The following is a 22,084-nucleotide window of genomic DNA, read 5'->3' as shown; positions in this document are numbered from 1 at the left end:
CATACAAATAATCAAGTCTTGGAAAAATGGATATATCAAGATAAAAAATATGTAAATGTAGGACATGATTTTGTATCCTGCTAAAAAAAAATTGCGTTTTTAAAGTTGTAAGCTTAATGACAGTCCAATAAAAGGTAGTAGGTTAAAATCTTATCAGCTACCATTAACCATATTAAGTGCATGGTTTCCGAAAATTAGTTGATTTTGTTTTTGTACTACGATTGGTCATAAAAAGGCCCATACCTTTGGACTTAGAGTGTGCATTTTATGAATCAAATCAATTTTTTCAACTAATTTTCAGACAATTTTTTTTTTATGTTTAAAATCCCTAATTTTCCCATGAATTTTCTTTGCAATGTTTTAATTCAGTTATTCCCTCCTCCTAGTGATTCATATCCAGTTTTGCTCTAGTCAAGTCTAATCACTATTGACATGGGGGTAAGGGGCTATAAAGAAGACTTTTCTTTGCTGGCTTTAGGGGCTTAGGAAATCCAGCTCAGTTCAATCTTGAATACTAAGTCGATAATGCAACTCAATCTCAACCCTCTCAATTAGGTTCACTGCCAAGTGGTTTGTGTGCCACTCATATTGTTCAACACAAACACGAACAGTCAAACCACAAACATTCAAAGTTCTCATTCAGTTCATTTCTTTATTGACAGGTCTATGTTGATATCAGCAATGCATAATGAGTTCAGTTTATATACAAAACAATTTGCAAACTGTAGAAATCTATTATTCACACTTATAAGTCAACCATAAAACATCTTTTTGACATAAAATGTACATGTTTTGCTTGGAAAGTTTAAATAACAAACAACATAAATATTAACTTAGTTCAATTTGCACTCATTATCAGTCACTCCAAAAAAAAAAAAAAAAACTTTTGTGTGGCATAGACATAGTAGAGCACATTTAAAGAAAGTAGGTTGATAGACTTACTACCAAAATCAATGGTTAATTAAATAATCAACACCTGACCTTTTAGATTATCTAACACATTACCATCTTTTAATTGGTTTTAATACAGTTGGATCACAATACATTTCCTAGCATCTCTCTTTATAAAGCAAAAATAAAGGGAGACAAAAACTATCATTACATTAATGCATCCTATACTCTTGTACTGTAAGAGTGACAGTCATGATGTATTATAATAGTAAAGGTTAACAAAGTAATTACAATAACATCTTAAATAAACTAATATATATATATGCCTATTCCTAAATCTTTCAATGACTAAAAAAAATGTTTCTAAACAAAATATAATGTGCATCAGATGCAAGCTGGGGTAAGTAGAAAAAAAAAAAAAAAAAAAGCAAACTTGTTAACACACTAGTACTAGTGAGAGTCTTGTCATTATACTAATGATGAAAGCACAGCAAAAGTTGAGGTGAAAGTGAAACAAGAAAGATGTAAAGACTGAAATGCAGGAAAGAAGTTTATATTTTCAGGTTCAACATGGCTAAATATTAGCATAATAAATTAGACCATTATTTTAGGTTCTGGTGTTGGTCTAGGAGAAAATTGTAACAAAATAGAATCTAAAAATAAAATAAAAAAGGGGATTCTGTTTACATTTAATATTGACATTTTTCTAAAAACTAGTACAGTGTTTATTTTTAAGCATTGAAATATTTTGCAATATGTTGCCTTATGTGCAGATTTAGCTCTGTTCAGCCTGAAACCGATAAGAGATTAGCATTATAGAAAGAAGGTTTACCAACCTATATCGTTATCTAAAAAAAATATTTAATTTTAAATAAACATCTAACCCATAAGAGGTCATTATAATATACATTAAAAACAAAAATCTAAGTGTTTTAACAATTTACTTTTATTCATCACTTAAACAATATACACACAAGCAAACAAATTATCTTCACCACTGAAGATCAGTTCTAACACCCAAACATGAAGAGACAACAGCAATGTAATTTTGTAGGGTTGAACTGTGTTTCTCAAATTAGTGACTTACAATGACTGAAGGATAGTTAAAAGAAAAGTTAATTGCACATATTACAAGAAGAGGACCAAGAATGTACAAGACAACAGAATAATTCAGCACCTAGCACTGATCAAAGTCACCTAGCAGAACTCAACATATATATATATATAATAGAGATTAGAGAACATGTACATGCCAATTATTGAAAAAAGACCTTGAAATGCTTGACTGCTTATCTTGATGCAACAAATTAGAAAATAAGAAGACTTGTTAATTAAGAAAGAAGTTAGGAGAAAAAACTGGTGTGTTGTATTTATGTATCATGTGGAGTCACCCTCTGTATTGCATTATACATGACTTAAGTAGTTCAAATATGTATACGTATCAATCTGTTTTCAACACAAACTTAATCTTTGTAGGTAAACAAACACACACACACACCACCTGATAATTATGAAGTTTTTGGTAACAATGTAATAAATATATTTTCATCTTAGAAATCAATTTTCACAAATATAACGTTCCAAATTTGTACAGAAGAGAGTGAATTTTGTATCAATTTGAAGCTTTTATCACAAGTACAATTTCCTGAGACAGAACCTAGTTCTCTTTAAAAAAAAATGACATCTCTACAATGGTAATACCACAATTAATAGATAGCTAGCAATCCGGCTTCCTTAAGAAGCAACATTTTCTTTAAAAAAAAAAATTTTTCTGTTTGTTAAATTTTTTGAGTAATTGTTTTCACTAAAAAGAAATTAAAATGTCATTTTTATTAATATATTTATCAAACACATAGATTTGAATTCTACATTCACAATTTATCCAATTGATTCAAGCATAATAAATATAAGTTGTTCATAAAATATATCTATAGGTTCACTTTTTAGTTTTCTTGGAATGTTTACAAACATCATTAAAAAGTAGAATAACTTTTTAAAAGTTAATTATAAATAGAGTATGATCACTGCACCCTCAATAACAACTTTCAAGTTAAATGGAATTCCAATACAAATTTAAGAAAATAATAAATATGAATGAGAGATTCTTGGCATTGTTCAAAATGAAAGCAGTACAATTTATAGTTTCTTATATTTATCCTCAAGGGATTGAGATGAATAGCGCCTTTTCTGCAATATTTGTATGAACAATGATTACAACAACAACAAAATTTACAAATTGCAGACATCAACAAAAAACATTATCAACATACATGGACAAGAGATTTGTTTGCAATGATGGGCCCTTCACAACTTCACAAACTTTCTATTGTACAAATTGTTTTATTCACATCCATAAGGTTTGCATAAAAGAAACTATTTAGCACTTGCTGAAATATATGTGCTGATATAAAAAAAGAAAAAATATGTACACAATTTTATGTCAATGAAAGTCTGACACCACTTCTGAGATGTCCACCGATTTATGGACAAACAGAAAGAGATTTATTGAATAACAATATTTGTTGCTATCCTTGGAAAAATTAACATAAATTTCAGAAAAAAAAAACAAAAAAACTTTTAAGCTTAAAAAAATTCCTATGTTCAATATATTAAATATGCAGACTAAAAGAATTTTAAAGCAAAACTTGCAAAAATTGAAGAATGAAACATTGCTTCAATGCCTTTTACAAAATAACCCACAATAGCACCAAACTTATTAAAATAAATTTGAGCAGAAAGAATGAAATATCAGTACTCACATTTTTGTTTCAGTGTACAAGAAATGACAATGTATAAATCCAAAAAATATATATCCAGTGTTCAAGGGTAATGTCGAATCATGTGACTATCACTCAAAGGAGTGATCTGCACCCAGGGCAAGTCCCTTACCGGCTCGCTGTATGTGGCGCTGTTACTGTTACCGCTGACTTGCCTGTGGGTGGACCGTTTGGAGCGGGTGCTGGCCTTGCTGCGGATGCTCTGCCTCTCGGAGGCATAGTAGTGGTTGGCAGCAGCCGTGGCATTATTCCTCATGGTTGAATCATAGCTTGGGGGCATTTCACGTTCTCCTCTTTGCCTAGGCCCGGGAGAGGAATGTGGAGAAAGCTCTGTGGTGAGGTTGATGTTATCAAATGCCATGTCCTCACGCTCGTTATGAAATGCAGAAACATGTGTTGGTGTTCTATAGCGCATTTTCACAAACTCTAACTCATCATTGGCTGAGCTCACTACAAAACAAAGAAGTGAACAAATTACATTTAAAGAATTTCAAAATTAGAATTGAATTAAACAAGACATTAAAAAATTAAATGTTTTTTTTTTATCATTTACATGGATAATGTTAATTCTTTTACAAGACAATTACTCATAGTAAAATCTGCTGCTCTTCCGTAAATCAAAACATTATTTTCATTTTTCTATTCTGCAGTTGTTTATTATATGTTGATTTATGAACAAAATTTGTTTGAACCATTACGCTATTAATTAACTTTTAAAGAATTTTGCAGTACATAAAAGCATAGTTGTGAAGTAGTATGTATTAAAACAACAAATAACAATGTTAAAAAACAGAAATAAAATAAGAGTAAGGTTTCTAACCATGCATGACTCGAACTTTTCAATAGTGCTGCCACATTGTGTGTCTTTTTAACAAAAAAGTATAAATAAATGTAATACTTAGTGTGTGAAACAAAATGAATTTCAGGGTGAACAAGCGTGTCAGCAGGTAAACAAAATAATATTGATAAACATTAAGAAACTTATAAGCAAGAAAAACTTGGACATATCAAGGTTTCTTGTTAAAATAAACTATTGGAACAAAGTTATTGTTATCCCAAGTCAAATAGAAAGGATTCATGCGAATAGAAAGAAAATAGTACCATGCCTTATGTAACAGTTTCAAAGCCTTTACTTATACTTTACTTGTTCATTAGGAAGGCATTGGGTTTTTTAATAACAAAAAAAGAAGGTTATTAAAGATAACTATGAAACAACCATAATGCTAGAAACTTGCTTTCATAAATTGTTTCCTAAAGCAAATAATTCAACAGATTCTAAATAACTGAAAGAACAAGCTACTTTAAGAATAATTCAATGAAATATTGAGATTCCCAAAACATATTCTGCAACTTTTAACAGACTAATTACACATATAATAGACACTCAATATGATTTAGAAAAAAAAAAGTCAAGACACAAACTGAGATAAATCCAAGTATCTCTAAAACTAATCCTCCATGCTGGGTTTAATTATAGTTCAGTCTGCAAGACAAAAACTTCATCATCAGACTCATAGTCAAGTGCTCCCATCCCCAGTACCAGCCTGGGTGAGTCACAAGGATTCAGGGGAACATCTCTGCTGTCATCTTTAAGTAACTGCTCATCTATCAATGTTGGCTCACTCAGGAAACACCTATTCTTGAAGAAACATGAAGATCTTGAGCCACTACCTGCAGCTGGAGGAGTCCTGATGAATGAAGTCATCACAGCATCGTACTGATAAGAAGCCAAGTGTTGACTATTCACAGGCTGAGAAAACTTTCTAAATGATCGCCCCTTCGAACGATCCTGGCCAACATAATTTGAAACCCCAAGAACCCTGGGCCGTGTCAGGACGTTGCCACATTTGAGCAACATAGGCGAATATGGGAAAGCAATGTCAGGAAGGGAGGGCAAGTGTTGGTGAGACTGGAACATGCGATAGCGAGGGGTCAACAACAAGGATGAGTCTAGATGATGTTGACCAGAGAGGTGGGACTGGTCAGGGTATGAGTAGCATGCATGGTTCAAGGAGTACTTACTTGGGTCATCTTCTTCAATATAGGAGTATATGCAAACACAGGATGCAATAAATCCACCAAGCTGAAGAGAAGAAACAACATGACATTATAACAAGAAAAACATAAAAAAATACTTTAAAGAGGAAAAAAAAACCACAAAACAACAAAGCTTATATGAAGTGTAGTTTTATCACTTAGTTTGGATCAGTCATGTAATTAAATTTGTAATAGATCTAGACCAACAACAATAAATCTGAGTGATTAGAAATATTTTTACCAATTGTTTTTGTTAAGAGCTATTTCATGCTTACAGCTTTCTCAATATGCTATGATCCTATCACTTATCTGGACAAGTTGGGAAATTTGGGGAGAGAGAGAGAGAGAGAAAGGAATATTTGGTTGAATTTTACTGTAATAAATTTTTCTAAGCATTTATATAAAAATTTTATTTTGTTTTTTTTTTAAAAAGAAACCACCTGAATTCAAACAAACTTATGGCTCATGCCTCCTCATACGAACATACTAATCACTCTGCTAGTGAGGTAAATATGAAAACAGAAGATATCTATTGTTTATTTCAAACTTACTTTTAAGTTGCGACCTAAATAGAAGACATCAATACATTTACATTCAAAGCATTCTTTTTAGGAGGAAGTAAACACATTGTTATCAAGTACAAAACATTTTCCAACTTTAATAATTCTAAAAACCTTGACTAGCTGTTACTTTGACCCACTGTTGTGTGTTTATGTGATCTATTTACTTACAGACAACAAACACTGGATAGCAGCATGGATCACCTCCACGTAGTAGTACTGTAATATACAGCCCACTACAAAAGACTCTGGCGGTATTTTGCGTCCAGATTCTACTTCTATTTCTTCCTCCTCCCAGCTGGAGTTGGTCACCTCACAGCCAATTCCATGCTCCAACCACCAGCTTTTACTTTCAGTACCAATGGTTAAAATATAGCGTCCTTGATTCTACAAAGTAAACATTGAAATAAAATTGATAAAAAAAAAAAACTGTTGGTACTACGTAGGTCAAAAAAATAATACAATTGTTTAAGTCTAACAATAGTAGCCAATATAATGCTGTAATAAATACTTAAAACAACTTTCTAAACTTAAAAGCCTTAAAAAAAGTTTCGTTATGTAAACATGTTAAAAACAAGTTTACAAACATTCTTATATATGTAACAAGTTAGGCCTTTTTCGTTCAGTATATTACTTATTTTTTAAAAATTAAAGGAATTATCAGCGTAAGAATATATATATAATGAAAATACTTAGCAGCTCATTATTTAGGTTTGAGACATTATTTTTACTTAATTTCAGCTATGTTGAAAGTGTTTTTATTAAGTGTGAGCTATAGAGTTAATATATATATTTGTGTTTGTACTATATGTACTAATAGTCCATTAACGATATAAAACTAATGAACTTTGAGAATTTGTCATATTAGTAATATTTTCATGGTTGCCAAGCATTGAAAAGTCAATCGACCAGTGAAATATTGATTTGAAAATTCAATCCAGTGTTGGATTGGATATGAATTTAGTCTACTGTGACCCTAAAAGCCTATACCTGCACTGACAGCAGTACATTTATATTAAAACTATCTTTAGCCAATCTGTTGTACTTCTTTCTTCAAGGATAAAATATTAAAAGACATTTGCTTTATGGGTTAAAAGTCCAGTGTTGGTGCCATAATATAGATCTACTCCATTCCATTCTATAAATAGCATTTTAACTGTTATTCTTTTATAACTAAACATGCACTTCCATTAAGAAAAAAAAAAAAAAAAGAAGTATATATGCTATAAAAATACTGTTGCTTATACTTTATGTTTTTTTTTTTGTTTCACCATGACGTTTCAAAACTCCTGTATTTTAAGATAAAAGTAGGGTGAATTGATCTCTGTGAATACTACATTATTCCAAGAACAACAAAAGAAAAAAATAGAAAATTTCATATTTTTCTAAGTCAATTGGAAGACTAGTGTGTCAGTGAGGGCTTTTGGTTTTATAGCATAATAACAAGAAAGCCGCAGAGAAGCTACATTAATGCAAGTTATGAAATCAATTTTTTTTTAACTAATGCAGATTTCTTTCTGTCTGACAAGTTCTCTCATGAAAGAATTTTAATTAATAGAAAAAAAAAGCAATGTTATTTTTCTAAGCTTGTATTCAATTAGCTGGATGAAAGAAGAGAAATAAAAATCCTTTCCCAATTCACTAAATTGGAAACCTTGGAGAGGCACCCACTCAGAACAAAAATCCACAAAACTGGCACCAAAAAACGTCTCAAAAGGACCAATTTCATACAGGAATCTCTAAACCTAAAAAAGAAACACCAACTTGAAAAAATTACTCTGGAATCCTCTATACACTATTATGAATCTCCACCCTGGGACGAAAGCCCTCTTCCTACTATAAGGGACCATATTGAAAACATAAAAAGAAAATCTGATTACAGACCAACAGAGCTCAAGGAAATAGTGAACTGTTTTCTACATAACAATTACCCTAGCAATCAGTGGATCAGAGTTTACACGGATGGCTCATCCCATAAAGCCACCACAAATGGAGGAGCTGGAATACTTATCGAATGGCCAGATGGAGGAAAACTAGAAAATCCTTTGCAACTGGAGAGCTCTCTGACAGTCACAGAGCAGAAAGGGAAGCACTAGCACTAGCTGCTACCATGCTAGCAAATCATCCAAGTTCCCCTCACAGTCAGATTGTCTTTCTAACAGACGCAAAAACAACCCTCCAAAGCCTGCAAAACTCTGATTCCCCTTATATTAAAAACCTCAGAACAGCACTCACAAAGCTCAACCACAACAGCAAAAAAACTGTTATTCAATGGATACCAGCTCACATACAACTAGCAGGAAATGAGAAGGCTGACACACTCGCCAAGAGTGGGAGAACAAACTCACAAGTAAACTCTGCACTCTATCCAGAAGAAATGAAGAAATTAATTGTAGATAAAATAAATGAGAAATGGACGAGCTCTCATCCAAATCACAAGAAAGATGACGCTTACTATAAGCTATCCCGACAAGACCAACGTCTAATCTTTCAACTAAGGACCGGGCACAACAGAATGCGACAACACATGTTCCGGAAGCTCAAAATTGGAACCAGTGAAATCTGCCCATGTGGAGTATCACCAGAAAATGCCGACCATGTCCTCCAAAACTGCTCTCTCTACCAAGAGGCCCATATAAGACATTGGCCCCAAATCACCCCAATAGAAAGAAAACTATATGGAGAGCTCCCTGATTTGGAAACCACTGCGCAGTTCATCTCATGTATTGGTCTAGTCATATGAACACTCCAACATAACAATGAGAACGATGAAGAAGAAGAAGAAAAAATTAGCTTTAAAAACAAAACATTGAATTAATGTAACAAAATTAAAAAGAAATATGTTAAAGTATATACTTGCTCAATTAAACATAATCAATCCTTTATTTGAAAGGAAATATTAGTGCGACATTAGTTTGTTTGTATCTATTTATAATAAATGCAGTAAATATATACATGTTTTCTCTCTTTTTTTTTTTAAATGTATACCTACTTTTACAACTCCCTGTACATACTATTTAAAAGATTACTTCTTACAATTCACTCTGCTTCATGTCATTGAGGAGTCACAACTTTTATTTACACTTTAGAAAGCAATAATTTTCTTTTTATTTTTTACCTCATAAAAAAAAGCGCGCCTGTCTTTCAATACCTCTGTGCTCAACACAGACATCATTTTTTTTTATAACCATCAGTCACAGCTGGTTGCATATAATGTAAATATATGAATAGGCCAGTTTTGGATGAGAAGGCATAGAAAAAAAAAAAAAGACTTACTCTGTTGAGTATTCCAACCTCCAGATATAAACAGATCACAAAAATATTCCACCCAAGCCAAAGTAAATTCCATGTAGCATACTGTGGAGTACAAGAAAGACATGAGCTAGGTTAAGTATTAGAAAATATTTTATTTTAACAAAGATTTTGTTGTATTAAAATGCATTCAAAGAATAATCAATATGACAGCAAAGGGTTACTTTATAAAAACCATTTGTGCAGAAGGTTAAAATCTTTTTTGTTTTTGTTTTACATGAAACTAACATACATGTTATGTAGAAAAATGTACAAAACAAGAATTTGAAGAAAGAAAAAAAAATTATTAGATTCCATTGTTGAGTTATGAGGCATTAAAAACTTGGAACTCTAGGCAGGTTTAAAATAGCATCAGCACAGTTTTCCTCATAATAAGCTTATCATCTCTGCATTTGACCAGAAAGGACTGAAACCAGCAAATGTAGCCCAAGCAAGTGCCACCAGACCTAGAACTTGAAGCAGAAGCAAATAGTCTTACCGCTAATAAATTGTTTGCACCCATGGCGACTGAAATAAGAAAACATGATGGATCAAGGCCGAAATATGTTTTAATTTGAAATGAATTTTATGCATAAGATTAAATTCTTTTATGAGAGGTGACAGCTTGGAAAACTTGTTCATTGGATACAAATTTGCATTGTCAGCAACATGCAAGTTTGAAAATATGGTTTCAAAGCTGTCACATGGCATGGCAGCACTACAGAGTACATTACATGCAACTGTTCCTTGTTCCCAAAGCATTTTCAGAGAGATTACACAGGTGTACAAGTAAAAGCTATTAACAGTGGTACTGGATTTTGTTAGATAGCTAGTTTAGTTAGTTGGGTGGCGCACTTTAATGTACTGACAGTGAACGGATATTTTAGAATGACAACATAGACTTTGGGGTTAGAGGTTAAGATTGACCTATAGAAATCAGTTACTGCTAGACTCTTGAGGGGATAATATCGTTTTACAGTGACAGACTAGACTGTAGCCCATTCTGTAATAAACATTTGTTTGAAGTTCACCTTGAGTCAACTTGGTCATTGAGTCTGTGATACATGTTATTGTTGTGGCGGATGTTATGTACCGAACTTGCAACCATAATACACTCAAGAAGGTATGCATGCATTTAGGATAAATAATCATCTTTAGAAATATGTCAGTTACATCTGACTTACATATGCATCCGTTACAATTTGCCTAGTGTTCCAAAATTGGAACATGCAAAATTAGAAGTCTATAACTAATATGACAATGATAAAATTAGTTACATTCTTTACACAGAACCACATCATCACTATTACAGAGATGTAATAGAACAAAAAATTGTTTGACATAGTTCAGGAAAATTATATTCATTTGCCTTCATTAAATTACTTTTTTGAGAAGACTGCAACACACCAATCTATGCAATGCTGTGACTAACTGCACAAAATGATAACGAGTATCCAAAGAAATCTAACTTGAGTAAAAAATCATTCCCTTTGGTGGCCTTGATCAATATAACTACCATAAGTCAGTTTTCTAATATAATATATATATATATATATGGAACACTGCATAGATGGGTTAAAGACTTTCAATTACAAAACCTTTGATATTTTATACTAAAGACTTTTGACACACTTACATAATAACTTAATGAAAATACATGCACATCACAAAACTAGTACACTGACATACATGATATATATATATATATATATATATATATATATATATATATATATATATATATATATCAAAAAATTCTAATTAAAATCTCACAATTAATCACATGGTGTCCCACTAGACTTAGAATTTTAAACCTCTATCAATTGTATACTAAGTAAAAGCTGTCTGCTTCCTAGTGTGTTTCTGTTACTAAAAGCATCAATAATTAATTTACAGTGTAGTTTTTTCTTTAAAACTGTAAAAATTTATATAATAACTTTTGTAAAATAAGTCTTTGTGTCCCAGGTGAAGTACCTCAAATGCGCTTGACAAAAAAGGACTACATTTTTTTTAAACAAAACTATTAATGTAATGGGAATTTCTTAATGGTATCTCTAATACTGCTAAGTACATAAGTAATGCCATTTTCTAGGGAAAAGGCTACATATAGTAATTAACAGGAGACATTAATAGACATGGTGTCCCAAATTTTTTCTCTCCAAAGTTTTGAAGTACAATATGAATTAAGCTTATTATTCTCAAGTTTTATCTAGAATACTTAGAATCTAAGTTAATGTAAACCTTATTGTTTTATCATTGTTTGTGGTGCTTCACTGGACACTGAACAAGTCTTGATTTAGATTATTAAATTCTAGGTCTAGGGCTATTGTAGATTTAAATCTACTTTATATTTTAATTTATATATATAAACCTAGTTCTAAATCTTTTTTCTTGGTGCATTGAAAGTCAGAAAGCTGCACCTTTTAGTCTGTGATTAGGTCATGTTTAAGGAAGTTATGTCTACTATATTTTTCAAGGATTGCTGAACACACACACAAAGGCCTACTAGTACATACATTTGTGGTTCTAGAAAACTATTATGTGAATCACTAATAAAAGAATAATTGGTAATGTATAATTTACAGACTAAAAAAATTGTTTCAGCATATATTGAAAAAAATTTATTATATTTCAAATTGGTGTCCCATTGTAACACCCCCAACATCTTCTGATATAATAATCATGTTATAATAAATAGTTGAATTATTGTTGAGATATAATATTGCAGCAAATTATAGCCTATATATTTAGCTATAATGGAAGAATAGCATAAAATTTATTCTATTGTCTTATAAAAAAATCTTACTTAAAAAACTTTTACCAGTAGTGTTACAGGTCCCAATTTTTAAACTGAGCGCAAAGATAATGCAAGTGCTCAATAACTTCATTTTCTCTATCTAGCAGCTTAATACAATAAAAACATTCAAATTATGCTAAAAAACAAACAAATAAACAGTTAGTTGTACTTTAATCATCAATAGTGTTTCAGCGATGCACCTGTAATGCAAAAGTGGGTACCCCCTTAACTAGCACTGCCGAGTAAATGTACATATTCCAATTAATTTTCTATTGATAAATTCTTAAAGTACAATGGCTGAAGAAATGAATACACTTGAAACTTGCATTAGTCAAGAGACTAGAAAATCTATTACTAACAACATAAATTACTTAATATATAGGCATTATAAGTATAAGCAAAAGTCTCCATATTACTAGGCGATTTAATGAGTTCACTGTATATCTGTAAATGTCTCTTAAGAAAATGTGTGGCCAGTTTGAGACAAAGACCTTTTTATTTATTCACCTTGGCTGAGGCTTAAATTTCAAACTGAAATAAGAATGGCTAGCCCCAGAAAAAAAAAGAAGATTATGAGCCACCCAATCAATATATGTAGGTGTCATTAAAATATTTGAAAAAGGCAAACATAACATTATGCTATTTCGTCTTAGGAACAACATGTGATGCTAATTAACTTTTTTGTCAGATTGATATTTACAGACATTACAAAACATTAAATTTATTATAGACTTACCACAACAATGAAAGATCTGTAAAAATTACAAGCTCCAAATATGCCAAGTATGACAACAATGATTTGAAAGAAGTTTCCGATGATGGGTGCCCACATGTAGCCCAAAAAGTCAAATACTTGGCGTTCTACTGTGCTGAGCTGAAACATTCAATTCATGATACATAAGTCTTTTTTTCCTAAGCAAAATTTTTGTTTCTCTACTTAATTTTAAATTAAGTTTTTGACTAGATAAATCTACTTTATTTCTGAAAGAAAATATCAGACTCTTAGCAACATCTTTTTAGAATAGAAGCAGATCTTATCATTCATAAAATAATTTCTAGAGATTGAAGCCCAAGAATGGACAAGGTATATCATTTTTTAAATTGCATTAGGAAAACTATAAACTATAAAACATCATCTTGCTTGCAAAATTATATTTAAGTGCATTAGCAACTCTATCTATATACAATTTAGATAGTATAAACAATGATAGTTCTATTTATACTTTATAATAATATAGAATGCTGCCTGCTGGGGAAATACAGAAAATAAAATACATAGGTTTGATAGAAAGCTTGCAGTTTTTCATGTAAGGTGGTGGTCAGGTTGTCACTGTTGTGAATCTATCATTTGTGTCAAAATTGTTTAGTGATCACCTAGGAGGTAAAAGGAAGCTGTATATTAAAATTTCATTTGAATCCTGTACGACAGTTGAGTAGTCTTGGACTTGATAAATCAGTAAAAAATCAGTGACTAAGAGATTAAAGATGATTAAATATAATATTATAATTTTTAGATAGATAATAGTCTAAAGTCTAAATTACTCTAAATTGACTATATTTATTAGAATCTATTTTATCTATAGTTATACTTATTTATAGTAGATCTATATATATATATCTACAGTATAATAATAGATCTAAAGTAACTAAAGTCTAAAGAGATAGACTAGATTTCTATCTGATCCATCACATCCTGTATACTGTAACTGTATATTTTAGAGAATAGAGAGTATTTTAGAGTCTAGCTAGAATAGTCTCTAGATCTAGATCTATATAATAAATTATAATTTAAAATGTATATACTATCACTAGATTTCACTAGATCTATGACTGTCTATCTATGTGAGGGGGACACGACAATTCGTTCACTGACATTTCGTTCACCGACAAATCGTTCACGACTTTTCGTTCACGCGACTATTCGTTCACCCGACAATTCGTTCACGCGACATATCGCTTACGGACTATTCGCTCACAGACAACTTGTTCACTGACAACTTGTTCACCGACAGTTGGTTCACGACAAATCGTTCACGCGACAAATCGTTCACTAACAATTCGTTCACAGACAAATTGTTCACAGACAAATCGTTCACTGGATATTTCCAAAAACAAAAAAATGCTAAAGATCAGGCCTAATCCGAAATTCTTTGTTAATTTTTTGTTTGTTGTTGATATTTTGTTAATGAGGACAGTATGTGATAAAATATATACTTAAAAGAAAAAAGAAATCTTACAAGCAAGCTGAAACATTTAAATGGGCCCTCACTTTACTATTGTTGATATGGTGCGCAAAGGTGCACGCGTTCAATATAATAAAGTATCATTCTCCGCCATGACACTATTGGTTGTTTGTTTATTGCTGACTGTGAACCTAGATCATAATTAACATGGTGGCAGCGGTATATTAATGATCAGAGGTAATCATTAATAAGTATATAAAGGTTTATTGTTTGCAATAATAAATAGGCAACAATTCAAGGCTACGCCGTGCAATGGCAGCTAGAAATTTCCTTCCTGTACCCGAGCCGCTCGAGGTAGAAGAAAACATGGCCGCTAATTGGCAAAAGTTTCACCGGAGCTGGCGAAACTATGAGTTAGCCACTAAATTGTCGGAAGAATCAGAGGAGGTCAGAGTGGCCACCTTTCTAACAATTATAGGGACAAAAGCGATGGACATATATGAAGGTCTTGAAATTGAGAAGGGAAAAGAAAGAAAGATGGAAGAAATAGTGAACAAATTTGAAAGTTTTTGCGTTGGAAAAACGAATGAAACTTATGAGCGCTATGTGTTCAATACTCGTGAACAGCAAGAAGGCGAGGACATTGACAAGACTAAGACTAAGACTAAGACTGCTTTATTGATCCTTACGGAAATTTGTTGTGATTACAAGGACTCGTTTCTCATATAAAGACAACACAACAGAAAAATACACATAAATACAACAGACAACATAAAGAGTTCATTCAGCGACTACACACAGGTATCTTGGTGCTTTTCTTGTTTCCTGATCAATGAGTGGCGGTGATAGAGTCTGACCGAGTGAGGTACGAACGAGTTTTTGTACCGCTCCGTTCTTGTTTTGTTTTTGTTCTATAGATGTAGTGTTTATTTGCAGTTCACGTATAGTTTGTTTTTTCTTTCTAAAATCTATTATAAGTTCTTTAGTTTTTGTTACATTCAGTTCTAGAAAGTTGTCGGTGCACCAGTTTGTAAACTCTTCCATCGAGCTTCAATACTGAGTTTCGTCTCCTGAAATAAGACCGACTATGGCAGTATCATCAGCGAATTTAATGAGTTTAACTGAGTCATAGATGCTTCTTATGTCATTAGTGTAAAGAGTGTATAGCACAGGAGAAAGTACACAACCTTGTGGAGCACCCGTACATAGTACTCGAGTTGACGATTTGGTGTTGTTGACTTTAACATACTGGGGCCGTTGGGTTAAAAAGTTTAGAACCCATGCTTGCAAGTAAGGGCTTACATTTAAGTTACTCAGTTTGTTTATCATTAGATGTGGCTGTATGGTATTGAAAGCCGAGGAGAAATCTACGAAGAGGACTCGTGCATATGTTTTGGGTATATGCTTATAAAGCTGGTCCAAAAGCAATAGAATGGCATCCTCAGTTCCTCTAGCTGCTTTGTATGCAAATTGGTGAGGGTCTAGGCTGTTATTGACTTTTGCTACAAGTTGTTTAAGGATATATTTTTCAAAACATAACAAATCTGAGAAGACTAGCAAAAACGTGTTGTTTTGAACGCCTGGAAGATAGCTTGATTAGAGACAGAGTAGTTCTTGGTATTAGACATGAATGCCTCAAAATGAAATTGCTACAAGATAGTAGTCTCACATTGGAAAGGTGCAGAGACATTTGCAGAGCGTACGAGACTGCCAACAAACAGTTGAGACAAATGCAAGCCGACCCTCCAATCATTGAGAAAGTATCAACACCTTCAAGAACAAACATTCAGAAAGGTAAATGCAGGTATTGTGGAAAGATTCACGAATACATTAAAGAAAAGTGCCCTGCATGGGGTAAAATGTGCCTAGCATGCAAGGGGAGACATCATTTTGCTGTAATGGGCAAAAAGAAAATTCAGCAGGTGTCAGATGATATGTCTAATAACGATGAAAGACAGATACAGTCGGACACAAGAGATGATGTCATGATGGTAAAAAATGAATGGGTGATGTCTTTGGAGAACCACAAAACGAAAAGGATGACAGCAGTTATGACAGTAAATGGTCACCGTGTAAGGTTTCAAATAGATAGTGGAGCTGATGTAAATACCATCCAGGAAAAATACGTAAATAAGAATCAGATAGAAAAGGCAACGCAAAGATTACTAATGTGGAATAAGACTGAAATGAGACCCTTAGGGAAAGCCACTCTAACGACGAGAAATGAGAAAACTAACGAAACATTTGAGGTGGAATATATAGTTGTACCAAATAATCTAGCATGCCTTCTAGGTCATGAAACTTTAACAAGAATGAAGTTAATCAAAGTCAATAAAGATAGGTTCATAGCATCAGTAGTGAATAACCAAGAAGAAGACTGTAGTCCAAAGTTTACTGATGATTTGGGTGACTTAGGAGAAGTGTCTTTAAAGATTGATAGCAGCATTAAGCCCAAGGTTCTGCCGTGTAGAAAGATCCCTATTGCTTTACAAGAAAGAGTTAAGGAGGAGTTAAAGACCCTAGTGCAGAGAGGAATCATAGAACCAGTGATAGAGCCTACAGAGTGGGTGAGTCAGATGGCAATTGTGGAAAAAGCTAATGGAAAAATTAGGATCTGCATAGATCCACAAGCCCTGAATAAAGTTTTACTAAGGGAATTCTATAATCTTGCTACTTTAGATGACATATTGGCAGATTTGAACGATGCCAAAATATTCAGCAAATTGGATGTGCAAGAAGCTTTCTGGCATGTCAGACTAGACACAGCGTCATCTAATTTGACAGCAATGATAACCCTTTTTGGTAGATACAAATGGAAACGATTACCATTTGGACTGAAAGTGAGTTCAGAAATTTTTCAGAGACGATTAAATCTAGCACTAGAAGGACTGAAAGGCTGTTTCAATTACGTTGATGATATTATAGTGGTAGGAAGAGGAAGAACGAAAGAAGAAGCACTCAGAAATCATGATATTAACCTAAGAGAGCTGATGAAGAGATGTCAAGAAAAGAAGATTAAACTGAACCATGAAAAGTCTGTTTTTAGAACAGCTGAAATTAATTTTTTGGGTCATATTATTACAGAAGCAGGAATAAAACCAGACCCGAACAAAGTATCTGCGATTTTGAGTTTGAATGCTCCAAAAGATATTTCATCAGTCCGAAGATTCTGTGGCATGGTTCAATATCTTGCAAGATTTGTTCCAGACTTGTCGACAGATTTACAGCCCATAACAGAGTTGGTCAGAAAGAACACACCATTTGTTTGGTCTGATCAATGCACACGAGCTTTCAACAAGATAAAACAGAAAATATCGACTCATGGCACATTGATATATTTTGACCCTAACAAAGAGCTTACATTACAAGCAGATAGTAGCCAAAATGGGTTAGGAGCAGCGTTATTACAAGATGGCAGTCCAATAGCATATGCTTCTAGATCATTAACTGATACTCAGAAAAGATGGGCACAGATTGAAAAAGAATTGTTAGCAGTGGTTGTTGGTTTGGAACGTTTTGACCAGTATACGTATGGCAGGACAGTTATAGTTCAGAATGACCATAAACCACTGGAAAACATCCTTCAAAAACCACTCAGTTCTGCTCCGAGAAGGCTACAAAGTCTAATGATGCGTCTTTATCGTTACGATATCCAGTTTCAATATGTCAAAGGCAAAAATTTGTTCATAGCTGATACTTTGAGTAGAGACCCATCAGAGGAAAAGAGTGATATCCCTGATGTTTGTGTCAATACAGTGGGACTGGCAATACCAGATGCAGTGCTGGAGAAAGTCAGAATCGAGACAGAGAAAGATAGAACATTGCAAACACGTATTCAGTATATCCTAAATGGATGGCCAGACAAACATAATAGTTTACCTGAACTCAAACAATATTTTCACTTAGAGACATGTTAACATACGAAGACGGACTCCTGTTGAAAGGAGAACAAATAATCATACCGATATCACTTCGCAAGGAAATAGAAGAAAAACTCCATGCAGCACATCTGGGAGTAGACTCAATGAAAAGAAGAGCAAAAGAAACAGTTTTCTGGCCTGGATTATCAGCTCGAATACAGGAAATAGCCAACTCATGCTACATTTGTCAGAAAAATAAACCAGCAAATCAGAGAGAAGAATTAATACAGCACGAAATAGGTTCTAATCCGTGGGACAAGATTGGAATTGATTTATTTCAAATGTGTGACCAACAATATCTAGCCATAGTGGACTATTATTCAAATTTCATAGAGGTAGAAAACATGCAGTTGACAACAACACACGCAATTATAAAGAAACTGAAAGTTTTATTTGCAAGATATGGGGTGCCCAAAGTTTGTATATCTGATAGCGGACCTCAGTTCACATCGGAATATTTTTCCAAATTTATGATGGAATGGGGAGTGACTCGTTTGAAATCTTCTCCAGGACACCATCAATCCAATGGAAAGGCTGAGTCAGCAGTTAAAATTTTGAAGAACATAATGAAGAAATCTAGAGAATCAAAGTCAGATGCTTATGAAGCTCTTCTGGAATTTAGAAATACTCCAAGGCAAGACACAAATCTAAGCCCAGTTCAGATGTTTTTTTGGTCGGATGACTCGAACACTGATACTAAACAAAAGGAGTAACATTAAGATTTCTACATGTCAAGAGAACATTATGAGAAGGAAAGAAAAACGTCAGATGAGTGTAAAAACATCTTATGATAAGAGGTCAAGAAATTTAAGTCAGCTGAAAACTGGACAGATGGTCTATTTCCAATCTCCTAATGACCCTACATGGAGACGTGGAAGAATCCAGTCTCAAGTCAATCAGAGAGCTTACATTATTCGAGGTGACAATGGTGCAGTGTACCAAAGAAACAGAGTACATATTAACCCGAACAGAGAAACAGAAGAAGATATATTTCCCGATACTGATAACAACATACAGGACAATAGAACTCAGGATCAACACGTTCGCCACTCATCAACTCATCATTCCCTGCGACCAAGGGATCAGTTGAAGAAACCGACAAGATTCAATGACTATGTGTCTTAATGAACTATTGAATGTTGATTTTTAAATGTGATATGTTTCATATTGATTGAAGCGTATACATGTATGTTATGTTTAGTTGTTTATGTTGTGGTTTTTTTTTTTTTTTTTTCTATGATACTCCCCGAAATGTTTTATTTTTTTTATTTTTTTTTTAAAGAAAAGGGGATGTTGATATGGTGCGCAAAGGTGCACGCGTTCAATATAATAAAGTATCATTCTCCGCCATGACACTATTGGTTGTTGTTTGTTTATTGCTGACTGTGAACCTAGATCATAATTAACAACTATAGGTAACATTTTTACTTTCAACATGTAGGCCTTCTTTTACACTCAAGTCCGTCATGTAGCCTACCCATATTTGCTTATCTTCTTAATAGCGGTCCAGATGTTTAATTAATTAATTTTATTGACATCTTATTAACAAAAACAAATATACGCACAGACACACTAGTATTTATTCCACAATCCTGTCAGTGTTTTTACGAGAGATAATTTAGATTTTTAACAATGGTACTAGATTTGGTACAATATATGGTTTCACTATTGAACTCTGAACGTCACATACTAGATACAGATCTAAGGTTAATACTTATCAATTAAGACATCTAAGAAAAAAACAACTAATTACATATACAACACTAGGAAATATTTAGGTTCCCCATCAAAAAATTATAATTTATCGCAATACAACAAAGCCAAATTGTTTCCATAAATTTTATATTGAAGTCCAAGCAATCAAATTAGTCTACCAATGGGTGGTCACATATAGAAACAAGTTAACTAAAATAAAAATAAAATAGAACTCCTTTTAAACTTGATGGAAAGTACTATACTAGTGTCTAGTAGATATTTTCAATGTTAACAGATTGAACATGTGTATAGGCAATGTCCAATAAAGTTTGATTACTTCCAGAGGAGCCAGTCTGACTAGCACTCCACTAGGTGTTAACTAGAGTATCCAGATGAATGGGTAGATTCCCGGTAGATGAAAAAAAAAAGGGGGGTGTAAAGGTATATTAAAGGTGAAAGTAAAAATGTTACCTATTGTAAAGTGAGGGCCCGTTTACATTTTTCAGCTAGCTTGTAAGATCTCTTTTTTTCTTTTAAGTATATATTTTATCACATACTGTCCTCAATAACAAAATATTAACAACAACAACAACAACGAAATTTAATAAACTCGGATTTGACCTGATCTCTAGAAATTTTTTGCATTTGGAAATAATAGCTACAAAAGTTTTAATGTAAATAAATTAAACACGCAACGAAAATATATAATATTAACAATATGTTACTATCTAGTGAACAATTTGTCTGTGAACGATTTGTCCGTGCCGTGAACGAATAGTCGCGTGAACGATTTGTCGCGTGAACGATTTGTCGTGAACCAACTGTCGATGAACAAGTTGTCGGTGAACAAGTTGTCTGTGAGCGAATAGTCCGTGAGCGATATGTCGCGTGAACGAATTGTCGGGTGAACGAAATGTCTGGTGAACGAATAGTCGCGTGAACGAAAAGTCGTGAACGATTTGTCGGTGAACGAAATGTCAGTGAACGAATTGTCGTGGAACCCTATGTGAGTATATGAATAATAATGAGTATACTCATCTCTACTGATCTAACTCAAACTCTAGATTTTTAGGTAACTTTCTAGATCTAGATGTATAATCTATTTATTTTTATTTTAATCCATAATCTAATCTAGATCTAGATTCTGCATCTTTCATTCTAGGCCATCTATTCTACTATTTCTACTAATTCTAGGCTAGACTGCTACACATTCATTGCTGTGTTAGACTAAGATTCTAGATTAGATTGAAATCAAAGATTCTTGTGAGTCTGATTTATTTATTATTTTATAGATCTAGTCTAATCTAGACTGTACACTGTAACTGTAGTGTCAGTAGTGATTAGTCACTTACCAGTTGCAGCACAAACAAAACAACAAGTGTTGTACGGAGAGCCTTCGTCAGGCATTTTTCTGCCGTTTGCATATTACTGAAGCGTATATTTCTGTCGTCATAAAGATAACTATATTTAAAGTTTTTCATAGATACGGGGGTAATTAGAAAAACTTTCATGTCATGGCTTTAATCATCCAACTAATGAAAGTAAAACAAATCAGAAATAATCCAATGGACCACTTGTGTGACACACTGACACTATTGTCGATGACAATTTACAGCAATAAACTATTTACTATAGCTAAAAAAAAAGAGTTCTATATTTAAATTCTATAATTTTGCTTAAAAACAAAAACATACAAACAAAAATAGGATGAGATTCTAGATCTATTTAAAACTTTATCTTTTTTAACATAGTTTATGAGTATGCTGCTAAAGATAGTAAGATTTAAATAAATTAAAAAACAAGCTGGCTGGCGGCTTAATACATTTGTCTCTGTAAACTACCGAAGTCCGGTGTGAACTTTGTATCTTCCCGAAGCCTAAGCCTATGAGGCATAGAACTAGGAATTCCGATTAGGTATGAGTGGGAAACCGAT

General features: G+C 33.0%; 1 protein-coding gene across 1 annotated transcript; it reads right to left on the bottom strand.

The window, feature by feature from the left end:
• Window positions 1-638: 638 nt before the first annotated feature.
• LOC106063656 (sodium/potassium-transporting ATPase subunit beta-1-interacting protein-like) lies at window positions 639-21,779 on the bottom strand. The gene is made up of 6 exons (XM_013222095.2): window positions 21,504-21,779; window positions 13,090-13,227; window positions 9,542-9,622; window positions 6,437-6,652; window positions 5,691-5,751; window positions 639-4,118 (listed from the first exon to the last, which is right to left on the bottom strand). Exons 1-6 carry the CDS (start codon window positions 21,660-21,662, stop codon window positions 3,712-3,714), a joined length of 1,062 nt encoding a protein of 353 aa, XP_013077549.1. The 5' UTR covers window positions 21,663-21,779; the 3' UTR covers window positions 639-3,711.
• Between the last annotated feature and the right edge of the window lie 305 nt (window positions 21,780-22,084).

This window comes from Biomphalaria glabrata, chromosome 17, assembly GCF_947242115.1.
Source record: "Biomphalaria glabrata chromosome 17, xgBioGlab47.1, whole genome shotgun sequence".
Lineage (NCBI taxonomy): Eukaryota > Metazoa > Mollusca > Gastropoda > Planorbidae > Biomphalaria > Biomphalaria glabrata.
This window is presented reverse-complemented; position numbering and strand designations above follow the sequence as displayed.

Bases quoted from the DNA above. Each gene is read 5' to 3' on its own strand.
- LOC106063656 (XM_013222095.2), bottom strand. From the start codon at position 21,662: ATGAAAGTTTTTCTAATTACCCCCGTATCTATGAAAAACTTTAAATAT. The intron at 9,623-13,089 runs GTAAGTCTATAA...TGTACTCCACAG, and splicing joins ACAGATCTTTCATTGTTGTG to TATGCTACATGGAATTTACT. The intron at 6,653-9,541 runs GTAAGTCTTTTT...TTTACTTTGTAG, and splicing joins AGGTTGGAATACTCAACAGA to AATCAAGGACGCTATATTTT.